Consider the following 18362-nt stretch of genomic DNA (forward strand, 5'->3'; position numbering starts at 1 on the left):
GGTGTTGATGAGGGTACTAGGTGAATGTCCAGGACCTGTGGGTGACAGCACCAGGTGACCTTTCAGATAAGTGTCAAGATGACGACAAAATCAGCTAATGAGGTGATGTCATGTGACTCACTTCCAGGTAAATTTGAGTTAAATGAGTGTTAGTGTGGTTAATGCCTGCAGGTGAAACGCTCTCCTCTGACTGGCTGATGTTTCTGTAGCTCAGACTTGTAGGCAAAAGATGTTTTGAAGTTGCAGCAGCTCTCATCCCATCAGCCAACGCCTCACCTGTCTCTCACCTGTGAACCAGGTGAGCCGAGTGCAGATAATCCTGAGCTGTGTAATTCTATCCGGTCCCCCCCTCCTGTCTTCTTATCGTCTTATCTTCTTCTTCTCTGCTGATCTCCATCGCTGCTTTTTCACACGCAAATCTTCTCATCCCTCAGCCTCTTCTTCTTCTTCTCCTCTGCTCAGTAACTCATCCCATCTGCTGACATTAGATACCTTTCCAAACAATGACACATCTGCCCCCCACCCCTCCATCCATCCATCCATCCCCTCTGCTCTGATGTGGCTCTGCACTAATGGATGTTTTCAATTTGATGCTACATGGTTGTGACTTACAACAGAGACAGAGTCAGAGACAGAGTCAGAGTCAGAGTCAGAGTCAGAGTCAGAGTCAGAGACAGATTCAGATTCAGATTCAGAGACAGAAACAGAAACAGAAACAGAGACAGATTCAGAGTCAGAGACAGATTCAGATTCAGATTCAGAGTCAGAGACAGATTCAGATTCAGATTCAGAGTCAGAGTCAGAGTCAGAGACAGAGACAGAGACAGATTCAGATTCAGATTCAGAGTCAGAGTCAGAGTCAGAGTCAGAGTCAGACAGAGACAGAGATAGATTCAGAGTCAGAGTCAGAGTCATAGACACATTCAGAGTCAGAGTCAGAGTCAGAGACAGAGTAAAAGACAGAGTCAGAGACAGAGACAGAGACAGATTCAGATTCAGATTCAGAGTCAGAGTCAGAGTCAGAGACAGAGACAGAGACAGATTCAGAGTCAGAGTCAGAGACAGAGAGAGAGAGAGGGTGATGAAAGAGTTAAAGACATTGACAACAATAATAACTTTATTCTACAGAATCAAGCTTCACGACCGCTCTGCAACAAATCTGAGCAGATTAATAGAGAAGAATGTTTTCAAGAAATATTCTGGCAAATCACCTGAACTGAACGTCTGCTCAGAGTCACTGAAATGATTCAGAGTGATTGTACATGACTGTTTCATTTAATTTATAATTAAACACAAACTGGTTTGACAGACGATAATATACATATAAAATACAAAGAACAATCTCAACAAACATCCGTTCACCTGTGACTTCACCTGCTGTCTAATGCATCATGGCTCCACATGAAGGAGCCGCTGATCAGGAGCAACAGGAAGTACATGACCGTCCTCAAAGATGACACCACATTGAGCCTCAGACAGGAATCTGTCCATGTGTGGTCAGGCTGTGTGAAAGTCCACCTGTTCGTCCAGGAAGAAGAAACCTGCAGGTTAAACATCAGATGTGTGTCCAGCAGGTTTGGTGTGGACCTGGACCAGGACCACCAAAGTGACCCTGGAACATGAAGGTGGAGTGAGCTGATATGAGGGTGCATGAGAGCAAAAGGTGGAGGAGAGATGGGGCTTATAGATGGAGCTACAAAGACAGGTTTGTAGCAAAACACTGAATGAACAGAAGAAAAGAACAAGAGGAAGTGAAACCTATGACCTGGACAGGTGTGTCCTCTGAGGGTGATCCAGTAGAAAACCTCTGGAGAAGGTGGAGAAACAGCAGCTGAACCTCACCACAGATCTGTGTCAGATCAGTATCATCCAGGACCAGGAGGATCTACCAAAAACAAAGGCTGACACACACAATATTTTAAAAAATCAAAGAATTAAGGTTAACCGATGAACCTTTAATTATTGTTTCACTAGTCAAACATTTTGTTCTTTATTCTTCTTGGACTTTGACTAAAACAAATTAAACTGTGTTTAATGGAAATGATTTAGTGACACTGACCTCAGTGTGAACGTCAGAGCCCTGACTGAATCAGACCTGAACCCAGACCTGAACCTGAACATGTTGATCTGGCTCAGTGTGACATCACTTCCTGAGGAAATCATCATCTCTGATGTCCCTCCAGAATAAAGCTCCAGAGAAACAGAGGCTGCAGAACTTCATAGAGAATCCTCCTGTTTTTAAGTTTCCTTCAGTATCACAGTGAAACAGTGATGTTGTCTGAACATTATGATTCACTGCAGACAGGAGCTGATCACAGCTGATCACAGCTGATGAGACAGTCTATACTAGGCTTATGTTCAGAGTTATTCTCTATTATCCTTATCTCAGTAACCATTTTAAATGGTGGCAGTCAGGTCTGGGTTTAAAACCCTGTGATTGGTCAGTGGTGCAAATTCACAGGTCAAAGTTCAACTTGAGGTGAAGAATCTGGTCTTCAACCCTGCGAATGAATCCACTGATCACATGAAGATTTCACCGTTTTCAACTCTGCTGTGACCGAACCTTTAGTCTGCTGACACAAAGAGGGATGATGGAGGGAGGAGGTGGGGGCGGGGCCCCTATAAACAAAGAGCTGCTGTAGAAAGAAATTAAAATCATATCAGCTTCAAAGCCAAGAAAGCAAAACTTTGGAAACAAACATGAAGGGAAAGATAAAAACTATCGAACTGCACTAATACACAGGAAGTATTGTAAGAGTTTACCAGTACATGAGTGTGTTTGTGTGTTGTGTTGTGTGCATTTTATAAATTTGTGTGTTACCTGTAGTGTGTTCATAGTGTTTTTGGTTCCGTGAGAAGTCTTATCAGAGCAGGACGACTCATAGAAATGTACTGTCTTCTTAAAGAGGCATGACAGTGCCGGTCTGATCTCTATCTGCTCAGCTCAGAGCATCACGGCCTGATACTATCTCTCAGCCGGATGATGTTTGCAGGAAAAGTTTAGCAGCTCCCCAGAAAATCAGGATATTTTTGTGACTCAGATGTTGATAAGAAGTTTAGAAGCTGGAGAATCTTCGAAGGATCACTGAGAGTTTCTTTAGAGTGATGTAGTTCTTGTTCAAACAGGACATTCAGTCCAGACCTCGACCACAGTCTGCCTCATTCTGGAGAGAACTGTGGTGCTGCTGCGTTCAGGATCAGCCAAGCGTCCCACAAAATTTATGTCCAGGTCTTTATGTTACGTCAATGTTTTTTACTGTGCACATGCAAAAACAACATGTAGGCCTACAACTACTTCACATTGTTCAATTTCACAGTAATTAAATTACAAATGGAAGGATATTGCACTACAGTTACAGTAGAGTTTCAGAAGAGATTCTGAAGAGTTACAGCAGAGTTTCAGTAGAGTTTCAGTAGAGTTGCAGCAGAGTTTGTTGGACTCTATTAAAACTGTAACATCCTCTTCATCCTCTGCTGTTATCATCATGTCATGGGTCAAACTGAACCAATCGTCTGTCACTTCATAACGACCTCATGACATCCAATCAGATTTGTTGTTGAGGTGTCACAATCCTGTTGCATGCTGGGAGACATCACCTGACCTGTGGTTGTTTATTTGGATCCAAACCAGTCGTACCTGTTGCCTTTTAATCTGGGTTTGTCCACTATCTGGTCTCTCTATCCGTCTGTCATCAGCGTCTCTCTTCTTTATCTCGCCATCATCTTCATCATCTCTTCATCATCTTCATCGTCTCGCTGTCAGGTCTTGCAGAAACATCACGTAGGCATGAAGACCGTCATGGCTGCCTGCCAGCAGCAACAGCAGCAACAGCAGCAATATGCTGGTAGCTTTGATGTTACTTCAAAACAAACCTTTGCTGTGGAACAAACGGACGAGATGTGCTGCAACGCTGCTGAGGCTAACATAAACTAGACAGAGGCCACGGCAACAGAGGCAAAAGGAAAAACAATCAGGGAAAGCAACATTAGCAAAAACACAGCAACAAACAGCAATGGCAGAACAAAGGATACAGCAGCAACAGACATGACAAGGAGAGCAACAGCAACAGAAGAAAGAACTGCAACAGAAGCAACAAAAACAGGAGCAACAAAAAAAACTACAACAGAAACAGCAATGATAGACACAAAAATGCAGCAACTGGTTGTCACAGCAGCAACATTAGAAATGTGTCTACCATTGCTGTTGTTGCTGCTGTTAATACATTTTTCTCCCATTGCTCCCATTGCCATGTTGCTTCTGTTGCTTCTGTTGCTGCTGTTGTCCCTGTTGCAGGTTTTCCTACTTTTGCCCTCACCATTGCTGCCAAGCTGCAGATCTTTGTGCTTCTGTTGTTGCTGTTACTTCATGTTTTTCTCATTGCTCTCATTATTGCTGCATCTGTTGCTTTCATCAAAGTTGTGTTGCTGCTTTTGTTGTCAGATTAAAGTTCCTGTCTGTCAACACCTGGACGCAGACTAAACCTGTGGGTTCAGAAAGAGGTCAAACTCATACATGATCTATGAGATGAACAGGACCAGGATTAGATCCTCTTAAAAGACCAGGAACAGGTCCAGGTCCATAGATAGCAGTGGATCAGTACAAGGTCCAAGAATGTGTCGATTTGTCAGGTTCAAGGCCAAGACAGGGTGGAGTCAGGACCAGGTTCAGGACCAAGACTGTAAAAGGTTGTGTCAGGTGCAGGATCAGCTCCTGGTCCACAGGACCAAGTCCTGGCTGCGGTTAAAAACAGCAGGACAAAAACTAGGACTACAACCAGGACCATCACTATACGGTTTAAGGTCAGGCCCAAGACACAGACTGTGAGCAGACTGTGAGGTCAAGTCTAAGTCCACAGTCCATGACTAAATGAATAACACAAGCACAGGGTCCATTATTAGGTCTGGGTCAGTACATTGTGAAGTCCGGACCAGGACCAGGACCAGGTACAGTATGAGGTCTGAGTGTTTCCTGAGTGCTGGGAGCTGCAGCTGTTTCTTCTTCTGCTGTTTTGTCAGAACAGGAAGTGTTTCTGGTTGAGTGAAGAAGAATGAAGTCGGTTTACGTTGAAGTTTATCTTTGAAGAGACGAGAACCAGACTGACAGAACGAGTCTGGACCTGAGGGCGAGAGACACCCACTGCACATTGCGAGACAGAGAGAGAGAGAGAGAGAGCAGTGATCAGGCCTACAGACAAACCACAGCAGAGGTCATTAAAGGTCAGATGATGTGAAACTTTATTTAATTCAAACTTTTTCATTTCAAATTAATAAAATCCTTCAAACCACAAACATGATCCATCAAAACCTTGGATCTGGTCTAACTATCTTTGAATCTATCTGGATCAGGTCTCACTGACTCTGGGTGCCTTTTGGATGGGTACTGATAATCTTTGGGTCTAACTGGGCCAGGTCTTACTGTGCTCTTGTCCCCTCTGATTCAGGCCCTCGGGTTTTGGGTCCTTTTTGCATCAGGTAACAATCTTTGGTTCTGTTCTCCCTGACTGTCCCTGAGGACAGGCCTGATCCATGAGGCACTGAAGACCTGATCCGAATAAGAGAAAGAAACCTGATCTGTTCAGACCAGCTCTGACTGTCTTCAGGTCCCTTTTGAATTTGTCTGATTATCCTTGGTTCAGACAGGTGGTTTTCTTTGGCTGCCATTAGGATCAGGTCTACCTGTCCTTGGATGCTTGCTGGAACAGGAATAATTATTTTCAGGTCCATTTTAGAAGATGTTTGAGTTTTAGGTCCCATTTGGTTCAGGTCTAACAAACTCTGGGTCTTTGTCAGCCCTGTTCTGACTCCCCTGGTCCCTTTTGACCCATTCAGGATATTCAGCCCTGGTTTGCATCCAAAAGGGATGAGAAGACAATGATTAAACCTGACCCACACCTGGTCAGACCTGGTCTGTTATGTTAAAGCTCCACCCAGTCTAAAGGTAGATGTCCATGTGTTTGTGATTATAAAGCAGGTCTAGGTTCTATATTAATACTGGGTAGGGTAGTCACCACTATCAGCCATGCCCCAAGCCCTGCCCACCTGAACCCACCATCCAACCTTGCAGGAACCTTTAAACTAGAACCTGAAGACCTTTAATTCTCCAGCAGCAGAAGAAGAAACAGACTTCATTTGGTTTCAGTAACAAACAGATTTAATCCAGATTCAGTAAACAGAGATGGAAACATTTCAGAGATTAGATCGAGGAGGACATGAGGGACACACACACACACACAGACACACACACACACACACAGACACACACACACACACACACAGACCAGGAGTTTAAAGTTGAGTTGATCTAAAATAAAATTTAAAAAATATATATTTTACAGAACTTTGTTTGTTTGTACATTTTGTTTTCTGTTTTTCTGTTTGTGTATTTGTGTTGTTTGTACAGTAACTTGTTTTTGTGAATCTCTGAGTGTCAGTGTGAACAGATTCTGTCAGAGTAAAATAAATAAAATAAAATTCTGTTCTGATCGTGTTCAGCTGTGTTTTACCTGGGTGTGTTTTAGTCTGTGAGTGTGTGATGTAGTCCTGGTCCTGGTGCAGTATTACTGTAGTACTTGTACTACCTCTGCTGTGAGAATGACAGGTGCGTGTCAGTGTGTGTCAGTGAGAAGAGGATTCACTGAATATTGAACTGTTCCTTTAAATACTGAGTCATTTGATTAGATGATGAACCTGTGACGATGGTAGTTTCTGTGTCTGAACTCCATCACACCTTAGACTCACAGGTTTTGGTTTGTATGAATCAATCAGGAAGTGATGAAGAAGTCGTTGTGTACCTGTGATGACATATCAGCAGAAAACATAAACTGTTCACCTCTAATCACAACTGAGATCTCTGACTCACCTGTTTATCATGTAGCAACTGATCTGACCCCAGATCTGCTGCATACACTCACTGACTGATCTGTCTGTCTATTTACCTATTTACCTGTACAGAGAGGTGAGGTCAAATGTAGCAGCTGTTTCTCACATCTCTTTAAAATAATGTTTTTTTTTGTTTCTGTCTTTTCACCTGTCCCCTCACCTGTCTGTCTACCTGTCTGTCTTTCTACCTGTCTGCTCATCTGTCTCCTTGCTTGTCTGTCTACCTGAACACTGTTAGAATAATCAGATCAAATGCGAGACAGTTAGGTGTTGACTCCAGGTTCAACCAACAGGGAGAGTGTGTTACAATCCAGGTGTTAGGTTGCTGTGAGCAGGTTCAGGTGTGTTACCTGTGTTACCTGCAGACATGAAGCTGTCACATGATGGATGCTGTTTCTTTGTCCTCATCACTGATCCGCAGCAGGAATGTCAGCTACGCTAGCTACGCTAACACCATGGCTCCACTGTGGCATGCTGCTAGCTTACTGCCACACACACACACACACACACACACACACACACACACACACACACACACACACACACTTGTGATCACATGACTGTCCACAATCACCTGATCCTCATCAGTTCATCACCTGATCAGTATCTATAGGCTCCACAGTAAGTTCTGGTTTTGGAGCTTCAGTGAAGATGACATTTTATTATACAGCAGGTAATGTTCATTTACCTGCAGACCTCCTGGTACCTGGGGTTTCACCTGACATGGTGATTTGGTTAAACTGGAGTGAAGCAGTTTGCTGAATCAGCATCTGAACATAATTACCTGGCCCTGTTATTTGGTGATGTCATCAGGTGATGTCAGCAGGTGGAGGTCTGAAGCTTTGATCTGATAATCAGCTCACTGATCAGCTGACTGTTAGTAAACAACATGGTGGATAGATGGGGGCGAGACGGCAACATGGGGGTGCCAAAAACCCTGTTAGAAACACAGAAGAAGGAGCCATGAGACACCGTTACAAACAGAGAAGAAGAGATGAGAGGTGGAGGTGAAGGTGAAGGTTCCACAGAGGACACCACAGGGACCTGAGGAGGTCCAGCAGGATGTTATACAGGTGGTTCATCAGTGTGTGTTCACCTTTACCTTTGGGCTCCACCTACATGAGCCCAAAGGTAAAGGTTAGGGTTAGGGTTAGGGTTAACCCTAACCCTAACCCATAACCCTAACCCTACCAGACCAGCAGGTAGTGGACCTGTCTGTCTCCACCTGTCTGTCTCCACCTGTCTGTCTGTTGTGTTGTTGGAGTTAATGAGCCAATGAAAACACACAACAAGCAGAGAGTGTTTGATCCAAACAGGACAGGTCTCACACACACACACACACACACACACACACACACACACACACATAGGTAACTTGAGAGCCTCTCACACACCTGGACACTTACCTGTTCGTGTCATGTTAGGTGTAAATACAGAGTCACTTTCTCTTGCAGTCGTTACAGAGTCTGAGGCTCCACATCAACAAAACTATTATTACTATCATTATTATTATTATTAGTCTGAGCTGTGTTTGGATCCTTCAGTGTCAGAGGTTCAGGAGGTTTTGACCTGGAGCTGGATTCTCCACAGAGTCTCCTCCTCTCCACAACAAACAGATTAGCTGATCAGAACCAGTAAAAACACTGAATCAAACACTTCCACAGTTAAAGTCACTGATTGGTCGACGCTCTTCAGTGACACAGGACGTCTCTGATTGGCTGGAGCTGAGCTGTCTAACATTTCCTCAGCTTGTTTCTCTGATAACTTCAGATCTAAAATCCGTCATCTGGTTCAGACACAGAGCTGAAAACCACGAAGGAGGAGAAAGAGGATCTGAAACATGAGCTTCTGTCAGACAAACACAACACTGACACCTGAGCAGACAGGATATGACATCACCGACAGGCGACCAATGAGACGGAGCGTTACCATGATTAAAGTCACAGATTTAGAACAGAGGTCTACAACACAACAACACAACTCAACAACATGTAGAACAGAGGTCTGGTTGTTTTAATGAGGAACAGTCACAGATCATGTTTCTCTTCATTCATACATTAAAACACTGAGTCTCTGTAAAAGCCCTGATACACCAGTGTGTCTGCTGTCAGGAGTCAAATATGACAGAGAGGGAGGAGATGAAAAGGTGGAGAGGAGGTGAGCAGGTGGGGTTTAACCACTGAGACACAACAAGAGAGCATCAGGAGGACAGAGGAAAGTGGAGGAGCTAAAAGCAAAGATGAAAGCAGGGCAGAGAGGAGGAGGATACGAGAGGAGCAAAACATCAACCACAAGTACACAACAACTAAGACCAGAACCAGGAGCAGGAGCAGGGATGTGAGTCTGACTGAAACACACTGTCACATAATGTCTGTTCAGCTTTCCACATACTGTTGGCCACACTGAGCCCTTTAATAGGGTGTACATACACTGACTGGAACCAATGTCCACTGAGATATCATGTTCACATACTTTACATTCATTCCCTCCCAAACAAACGTTTTTACGAACATCTGGAACCTGAGTGATAATGATGATGATGAAGCTGACATCAGACTGTTAGACCAGAGCATAAAGAAGACACACACCTACAACAACACAACAAATACACAACACACACTGTAAGGCTGTTGTGAGCTTGTTCTCTCAGTCTGTCTCTTCCTGTGGTTTCAGGCAGTTGGATGTTTGGTCTCATTATTTTTGCAGATAAAACTTTACATTTAACATTCTAATGTTAATGTAAACTAACATACAAATATATTAGTATAATTTAATATAACAATAATAACAACAACAATAACAATAATAATAATAATGTATATTATTATATAGAAAATGTGAAACACAAAAATAAAAAAGACTTACTAATATTTGATTTTTTAAAGAAAATACTGGACTGAAACAGAATATAATGAAAACACACTGTTAAAATATTAAATACAACAATATGAAATAGTTGATACAGAAATATTTAAGTGTAGATGCTTTTAATTACACATTATTATACATTACATATCATACATATTATAACCAATTATTTATTATAGGACATATTTATTATAAGATGCAAATATATTAGTATAATGTAATATTAATAATGCAACTTTCCTAATGAGGGTTAAGGTTGTTGTTGGGGTGGGGGGTGGGGTGGGTGGGGGGGGCACTGAGCCGAGGCCCCTAACCCCCCTCAGGTTGAGATGAAAGGAGCAGAGTGATGCAGGTGAAGAGTTGTGGACACCAGCTGGTTTCTCTGGTTTAACATCGCTAAAATCACTTAGACACTGAAACAACTCACACTGATCCTTCTTCATCTTCATCCTCCTCCTCTTCCTCTGTAGAGGTCTCTTTGTCAATGTCAATCCTGCTGCTAAGATTCACCTCCTCAGGGTCAGAATGATTTCTTCTCTTTACATCTCTGAGATTTGGACCTTTCAACTTGTATGTGCACAACAGCTCATACTCACACATTCTCATACTTCTGGCCATATAATTTACATTAAACAGTGTCCACATATTTGTGTCAATACATTAGTTATATGTCCACATGTGTTTGTTCATATTCATTATTCAGGTGTCCACATATTTATGTTTGTATGATATACTAGACATTATAAATCTGTCCACATATTTATGTCCATATGTTGCTTTGATCTGATGTGTACATATGCAGATCAGGTGTCCACATACATTTGGCCACACACCGTGACCAGCTGGTCTCCTTGTGGTTGTTGATACAGCAGCTCCACCTGCTGGTCACAGCTGTGAGGAGCAGTCTGAACCCAGCAACATCAAACTTTCAAAATAAGAGCACAGCTGCAGTCTGAGGCCACCTAGTGGTCAGGTGGTGAAGCAGAACAGGTTGTCACGGTGACCAAACCACCACAAAGACAAGTGACTGAGAGGCTTAGACTGTTCTGCACATTATGATCTGTTTTGAATAAATCAAACAATAATCATTAGATTCAATCATCATCATCATCACCATCATCATGCTGCAGTGGACAGAGCAGAATATATGACAGCAGCCACAGACAGAACAACTTCACACCAGTTTGTGTTTTCATCTGGATAAATGTCTGTTTATTTTCTCAACCTCTGTCCACTAAATCAGAGCTTTTCAATGGGCTGCTCTAGACACTCTGGTACACAGGAAGTGATGCATCACTTACAGAAACTCAAACTGCATGGACAGAGAATCCAAAGCCATGCCCCCAAACAGTTTGATTGGCAGGAAGAGGAATCTTCAGAATAAAATGTCAGTGAATAGAGCTCAAAAATGTCTCATCATCACATTAAAACTATTTTTTTCTTCATTATTCACACAGAGCTGCAGCTGACAACAATCCTGCCAAAATAAAAGCAGGATTAAAAACAACTGTTTAGCCCGTGTGAAGAGCATCTGTGAGAATATAAAATAATATAAGTGAAAATACTCAGACAGAATTGTGTTCACCTCAGAGCTGCTGGTAGAGTCACACAGTCTCTGATGGTCAGTTATTATTAGACTGAAATTAGAAGGTGTTTCATTCACCTCCACTGGACATGTAACTCTACACTCACTCTCACACACACACACACACACACACACACACACACACATACAGTTGTGTGAAAAAGTGTTTGCGCCCTTCCTGATTTCTTATTTTTTTGTATGTTTGTCACACTTAAATGTTTCAGATCATCAAACAAATTTAAATATTAGACAAAGATAACACAAGTAAACACAAAATGTGTTTTTAAATGAAAGTTTTTATTATTAAGGCCCTGTGTGAAAAAGTGATTGCCCCCCCCCCCCGTTAAAACTTTTTGGAAGGTGTATGTCCCATTACATCTGGCGTAAAAGTAACATGGCATTTCAGAAAAGGAACATCATACCAACAGTAAAATATGGTGGTGGTAGTGTGATGGTCTGGGGCTGTTTTGCTGCTTCAGGACCTTGAAGACTTGCTGTGGTAAATGGAACCATGAATTCTGCTGTCTACCAAAAAATCCTGAAGGAGAATGTCCAGCCATCTGTTCATGACCTCAAGCTGAAGCGCACTTGGGTTCTGCAGCAGGACAATGGTCCAAAACACACCAGTAAGTCCACCTCTGAATGGCTTAAGAAAAACAAAATGAAGACTTTGGAGTGGCCTAGTCAAAGTCCCGACCTGAATCCCATTGAGATGCTGTGGCATGACCTTAAAAAGGCGGTTCATGCTTGAAAACCCTCCAATGTGGCTGAATTACAACAATTCTGCAAAGATGAGTGGGCCAAAATTCCTCCACAGTGCTGTAAAAGACTCATTGCCAGTTATCGCAAACACTTGATTGCAGTTGCTGCTAAGGGTGGCCCAACCAGTTATTAGGTTTAGGGGGCAATCACTTTTTCGCACAGGGCCATGGAGGTTTGGTTTTTTTTTTTGGTTGTTTTTTGGTTTTTCCCCTTAATAATAAAAACCTTCATTTAAAAACTGCATTTTGTGTTTACTTGTTATCTTTGTCTAATATTTAAATTTGCTTGATCTGAAACATTTAAGTGTGACAAACATGCGAAAAAATAAGAAATCAGGAAGGGCGCAAACACTTTTTCACACAACTGTACACTGAGATGTGGTCTGGAGAAAGTGGGATCACAATCAGTAATCACAGAGAGGAGACATGAGAATCAAGCTTCAGTCAGGTAGTCTGAGGTGACCTTGTTCTGAGAGGCTTCTGGAGAAGAGTCTGGACTCAGACCATCTTGTTTCTACTCTCAGTGTAGAGGATCTAAGACAAGTGAAGTAGTTTCAGACTGTGGTTGACTGACAGCAGCAACTGTGTGTGTGTGTGTGTGTTAGGGGTTGGTCAAAGGTGAGGTCTGGTTGTCTGTCAGTGCTGCTGCTCCTCCTCCTCCTCCTCCTCCTCCTCCTCCTCCTCCTTGCATTCTCTGTGTGATCACAGTCGATCAGTCTGTCAGAAACACAGTGAATTCATCAATAACCTGATTGATCGGTCAGTCAGCAGGTCAGGTGACTCTCTGGTTTCAACCTGAACATCAACCTTTATGATTTTGACTCCTGGACTTTGGACGTGGGACATGTCCACATCTCTGAAGACGGTGAGAATCATGTGAGCTTCGTCAGGTCTGAGGTGTGTTTGTGTGTGTGTGTGTTGTATGGAACAACATCTGGACAGTCATACGAGCTGTGTTTGGTCAGACAGTAGAGCAACAAGGTAGAGTTGTGTTCACTCATCTGGAACTTGTAATTTCTCCCTGGCAGTAGAACTCCAGTCGGACTCGTGGATTCTACCTGGACAATAAAGTCCTGTACAAACCAATCTGGACAGGCCAGTTCTGTCTCTGTTGTCGTTTGGATTTGTATCTTTTTTGCTGTGACAACAGCAACAAAAGGCGTATCCTGATTTAAAGGAAGACAAGAGAAAGGAGGGATGGGAGGAGCTGTGTGTAAGGAGGAGGAGAAGGAGGAGAAGAGGAGCGTGGGGAGGGAGGACAGTCTGACGTCAGCGGACAGAATCAGACGATTCACCGTCAAACAGTTTGGATACAACGTTCTGAGCCTGTCTCGCCGAGGACTGAAGGTAGGACTCTGTGACCAGCTCCTGGTCACAACATTTCAAACAAACTGTACTAAATGTCAATGGAGTCATCAGAAGGAGCAGATTCAAGTTGCAGAGAGGTAAAACCATGTGAGGAGTTCAGCTCTGATGAAGTCTGGTTCATCACAGGTAGAAACAGAGGGCAATAACTGTCCTTTTAGCAACCGAGTTATCATTGTAAAAACAATGGTGGACATGTCATGTCAGTGCTAGCATCTTTCCACTGTCAGGCTAGCTTGTTAGCAGCTAGCTGTCCAGCTACATTAGTTTATGTTTAGCTGTGTAAGAATCAGTACGTCACCAAGACGCTGAATTCATTTTACTGAACCACTTTCAGTTGTGACCAGGCCCACACAGGAAGAGGCATAAATTTCTTTTTGTTGTTGTTGTTCAGGAGGTCCCAGATGAATTATGGGAGCTGTTGGAGTTGGAGAAACTGAATCTGTCTCTCAACAGTCTGAAAGTTCTTCCTCCTCAGCTGGCACTGCTCTCTAATCTGGTGGTCCTCAACCTGTGGGGCAACCAGGTAAACATCAGTCCTTCTGTAAAGGCTCTGTGTTGGGGAATCGGTTCCAGAGGTCCTTCAAAGAACTGCACATTGTTACAAAGTCCCTGGGATTCATCTTTAATCCCAAAGCTTGGTTGTGTGTTTCAGTGCTGGTGGATAGGTATTTTTATGGGTTTGACACAAAATTAAATATATCATAATTCTTTTCTCACAACTAATAAAAACAAACAACAGAAGACTGACAAAGATCCTAACACAAAATCCCACATTAACGCAGTGGTCTGAGACTTTCTGTTACTGACACAGTAATATACAGCATACATCTATACATATACATCTAGAATCAAACCCTCTGACCATCAGTAATGAGTACACATACATTACATGATGGATGGATGGTGGATGGATGGATAATGGATGGATAGATAACATTACTCCTCCTAATCAGTACTTCACTCTGCACATTTATGCAGATGATACAGTTTTCTATCATCCAGGCTCTGACTCATCTTCAGTCTGACTTTCCAGTGATCACTTCAAACTCACAGGCTTGTTTAATATATGAGACCAAGTACATGGTGTTCTCCACATCCACCACTGTCTCTGACTCAAACACTATCAGACTGTCTTTTAAGATTCACATTCAAGATTTAAGTCAAACAATAAAAACAAGACGAGACTATCTATGTGATTGAAAGCTGTCTATCTTTTCTGCTTTTTAAGAACATAGTTCAGTCAGGGGTCTGGCCCAAAAACTCTATATGCTCATTATCTATTTTTAGAGTAAAATAATAATAAAATGTTTAGAACTTGTGAGTGCAAATAATTGTTTACAATCTGCCATTATTATCACTGGGTACAGAAAAGGAGAATCTCAAATTTAACGCAGTGAAATATTGTGATTTATCACTGCACTTCCATAAAGTAGTTGAACTTGTGAGTCACAGCAGTAGAGGATGAGATATCCTAAATTTTAGTGGAGAAAAACTGGATCCTACATTTCCCACAATGCGAGAATTAGAGTCAGGATCAGTCTAAAGGAGAGTTGATCTTCACAATCGATGAAATGACCCTTTAAATGCCTTTAATGAAACTGAAGCTGAGGTACAAGTCTGTCAGCATGCCCATGAGCAAAGCAGTAACTGGCCACCACCCTCCCGTCCCCACCCACCCCATCCCCCCACACCAGCAGCTGCTGTGTCTCCTGGATAAATAAAGATTATAATCCCCCTCTAATCCACCAGGATCCAGTTTCTGTCGCCTGTCCTCTCTTCACCTTCCTCCTCCCTCCTTCAACCTTGAGTTCAATTGAGGAACAACTGTAACAGAAAAGTGCTGCCAGTGTCCCCTACAAGAGGCGGGGCGGGGCGGGGCACATTACAACCACAGTATGATTCACTTCCTGTAGAGGCTTAAGTCACCACAGACTTGACAAACCTGGTTTTACATTTTGCGAACGTCTGAAACCACGAGTGATGAATCACCTGGGGTCAGATGACATCACAAAATAAATCGTTCTGTTACTTTATGATTTTGCAACAGTTGAATATTTAGAGACAATTCACACTGCACACTCCACTGAATGTGATGTCTTTTTGTCTTGCTGTGTTGTATGTGTTGTTGTCGTGTTACTTTTGTCGTTGTGTTTTCGTTGTGTTGTTGTTGTTGTCATTGTGCTGCTGTTGCTGTTGTTGTTGTTGTGTTGTGGTTGAGTTGTTATTGTTGATGTGTTGTCACTTTGTTGTTGTTGTTGTTCTGTTTTGTTGTTGTGTTGTCGTTGTGTTGTTGTTGTTGTTGTTGTATTGTTGTCATTGTGTTGTTGTGGTTGCAGCTCAGCAGCCTGCCTGCAGAGATCGGTCAGCTGAGGAGCCTCAGAGTTTTGTTTGCCTACAGAAACAGACTGACTGAAGTTCCTGAGGAGCTGGGAGCCTGTACACAGCTGGAGGTACCACAAGTACTGCTGAGAGTATTTCTCCTACTCTAATACTACTGCAGAGCTAAGGCTGGAAAGGTACAGCAGTACCGACAACACAACTGTTACTAGGTGTGATTGTGTTGGTCTGTTCATTAGAGACAGATGGTCAGGAATGCTGAGCTGAAAATAAGAACCTCCATTTCACTTGTTGGATGGAACCTTGTGGTTCTCTACAGAACGTGAAGTCCAGCAGAAGCTGCTGGGATGAAACAAGACATGTGGTTTCTTCCTCTAACAGGTGCTGAGTTTAGCCAACAACCAGCTGTCATCACTGCCTGCTTCTCTGTCCAGTCTGACCCGACTGAGGAAACTCAACCTCAGCCACAACCTCATCACTCATGTCCCGGGCTGCGTCTACAACATGAAGGCACTGGTACGTCAACTCTCCACCAGGAGGCCACAGGTTAATCTGTTGGATGCATTTCCTCCACCTTCACCTTACCTATCCCTGCAGGTGTTCCTCCATCTGGCCTGTAACCATCTGGAGAACCTGGCAGAGAACATCCAGGCTCTGGTGGAGCTCAAGATCCTCATTGTGGAGGGAAACAGCCTCCACTCACTGCCCAAAGCCCTCTGCTGCCTCACCAGGTAACTGTACCTCACCAGGTAACAGGGGGCGTACCTCTCTATTTTCAAGATTCTCTTGAAAACTATTTTCTTCAGAGAGCACTTCCTCTCCTAAAACCTAACATGTCTCATTAGCTCAGACTTTTGGTTCACTTCCTTCTACAACCTCCTTCACTGATTAAATAGATGCAGTAACACTTACGCCAAGGTCTCCCACTACACTGAAGCTTTTCTGATGCCCTTCACTTGGTGAAGCCAGTTTGGATGAAAGCGTCTGACAAGCAACTGAATGTCAATGTAACATTGATTTGATTTGATTTGATTTGATCCAGGTTGGAGTTGCTGAATCTGGACTTTAACAACATTAAAGATGTTCCACAGGTAAAGACCAAATCAAACTGTTTTATGCTTCAAAAATGTCTAAAGTTTAAATGTAGTTTGGTATAAAATTAAAGCAGTGACAAGGATGATTACAAGGATGATGACGATGATGATGATGATGATGATGATGATAATGATAGTAATGATGATGATAATGATGATAGTGATATAGTGATAGTGATAGTGATGATGATGATGATGATGATAATGATGATGGTGGTGGTGGTGGTGGTGGTGGTGATGATGATGATGATGATAGTGATAGTGATGATGATGATGATGATGGTGATGATGGTGATGATAGTAATATTGATGGTTATGATGACGATGATGATGCGTTCAGGAGATGCACCAGTTGTCCCATCTGGAGAAGCTGGCCTGTCATCCTCTGGATAAAGGACTCCACATCGTCCACAACCCGCTGCTGAAGCCTGTGAAGGAGGTGCTGGAGGGGGGGCTCACTGCCCTCTTCAACTACCTGAGAGCTGCATAGAGGTGTCTTAACTACCTGGGATCTAAGTAGAAGTGGGGGTGTGGCTTTTTAACCTGAGAGTCAGTTAGAGGTGGGACTTTGAACTACCTCAAAGATTTGGATGTTGATGGTGATGGTGATGGTGATGTTGATGATGATGATGATGATGATGATGATGATGATGATGATGATGATGGTGATGATGATGTACAGTAGACACCAAGTTTGTAGAACCTTTTTATTACATGTCCAAAAGTGTGTGGACAGCTACGCATCTTTGGGTTGAAGGACTGAGACCATCATCCCCAGTTTGAAACATCAGATCATTTTCTTTTCATTCACCACACTTCTGACCCCTGCATTAACATGTGGCCCAGTGTAGGACTTAATCTGTGCTATGTGTTTTAAACTGGTCCCTAGCTGATGTGGTTGAGGTCAGGGCTCTGTGCAGAACAGCCAACTTCTTTATCCACTAACTTCATGGAGCTGCTTTGTGTTGTGTTGAAACAGGAAAGGATAAAACAGCAACATCACCAAAACCAGGAAAAACAAAACCAGAACAAAGGAGAGGCCTGGTCACATACTTCTGGCCACATGTCAACTGTAAATTTATAAAATAAAAAGGTTTTCCCCATTTGAGTCTATTGTCATTATCAGTTGCACCTTTTCTCCTGGGCTTGGCTGTCGTTTCTGAGTTAGTCCTGCAGGCGGCAGCAGAGAGCAACAAAGCACTGAATGCAACACTGTTTCAGAGCTGCGTTCATTTAAGGTCGACGGACACACGCTGTCTTATTAAGTCAGGTCAGATTTTCAGAAACACACACACACACACACACACACACACACACATTTCATAATCATGAAATAAAATCAAACTTTTCCTGTGAACATTTTGATGTCTCCTTCCTTCTGGAATCAATTACTCAAAAAAAAGTTTGATTTTGAAAATCTCTGCTGAGACCGAAGGAGCTGAATCTTTCCACTGCAGGAAACTGAACCCT

At 42.8% G+C, this 18362-nt stretch overlaps 1 protein-coding gene across 4 annotated transcripts; it reads left to right on the top strand.

The window, feature by feature from the left end:
- Positions 1-11704: 11704 nt before the first annotated feature.
- Positions 11705-17995, top strand: LOC139624872 (leucine-rich repeat-containing protein 30-like). 4 transcript variants are annotated; one of them, XM_071484216.1, is made up of 8 exons: positions 11705-13440; positions 13853-13984; positions 15798-15911; positions 16180-16314; positions 16396-16529; positions 16841-16889; positions 17233-17384; positions 17872-17995. In XM_071484216.1, exons 1-7 carry the CDS (start codon positions 13291-13293, stop codon positions 17380-17382), a joined length of 864 nt encoding a protein of 287 aa, XP_071340317.1. In that variant the 5' UTR covers positions 11705-13290; the 3' UTR covers positions 17383-17384; positions 17872-17995. The 4 variants fall into 4 exon arrangements, with proteins under 4 accessions (XP_071340317.1, XP_071340316.1, XP_071340315.1 ...); XM_071484215.1 differs by having other exon boundaries at positions 11705-12958; positions 13125-13440; positions 17233-17995; XM_071484214.1 differs by having other exon boundaries at positions 17233-17995.
- Positions 17996-18362: the final 367 nt, after the last annotated feature.

Source organism: Trachinotus anak, unplaced genomic scaffold, assembly GCF_046630095.1.
Source record: "Trachinotus anak isolate AG129_WGS33_773 ecotype Australia unplaced genomic scaffold, CSIRO_AGI_Tana_v1 ptg000009l, whole genome shotgun sequence".
Classification (NCBI taxonomy): Eukaryota; Metazoa; Chordata; class Actinopteri; order Carangiformes; family Carangidae; genus Trachinotus; species Trachinotus anak.

Coding starts and splice junctions, on each gene's coding strand:
- LOC139624872 (XM_071484214.1), top strand. CDS start 13,291: ATGGGAGGAGCTGTGTGTAAGGAGGAGGAGAAGGAGGAGAAGAGGAGC. Junction 13,441..13,852: donor TGTCTCGCCGAGGACTGAAG/GTAGGACTCTGT, acceptor GTTGTTGTTCAG/GAGGTCCCAGATGAATTATG. Junction 13,985..15,797: donor TCAACCTGTGGGGCAACCAG/GTAAACATCAGT, acceptor TTGTGGTTGCAG/CTCAGCAGCCTGCCTGCAGA.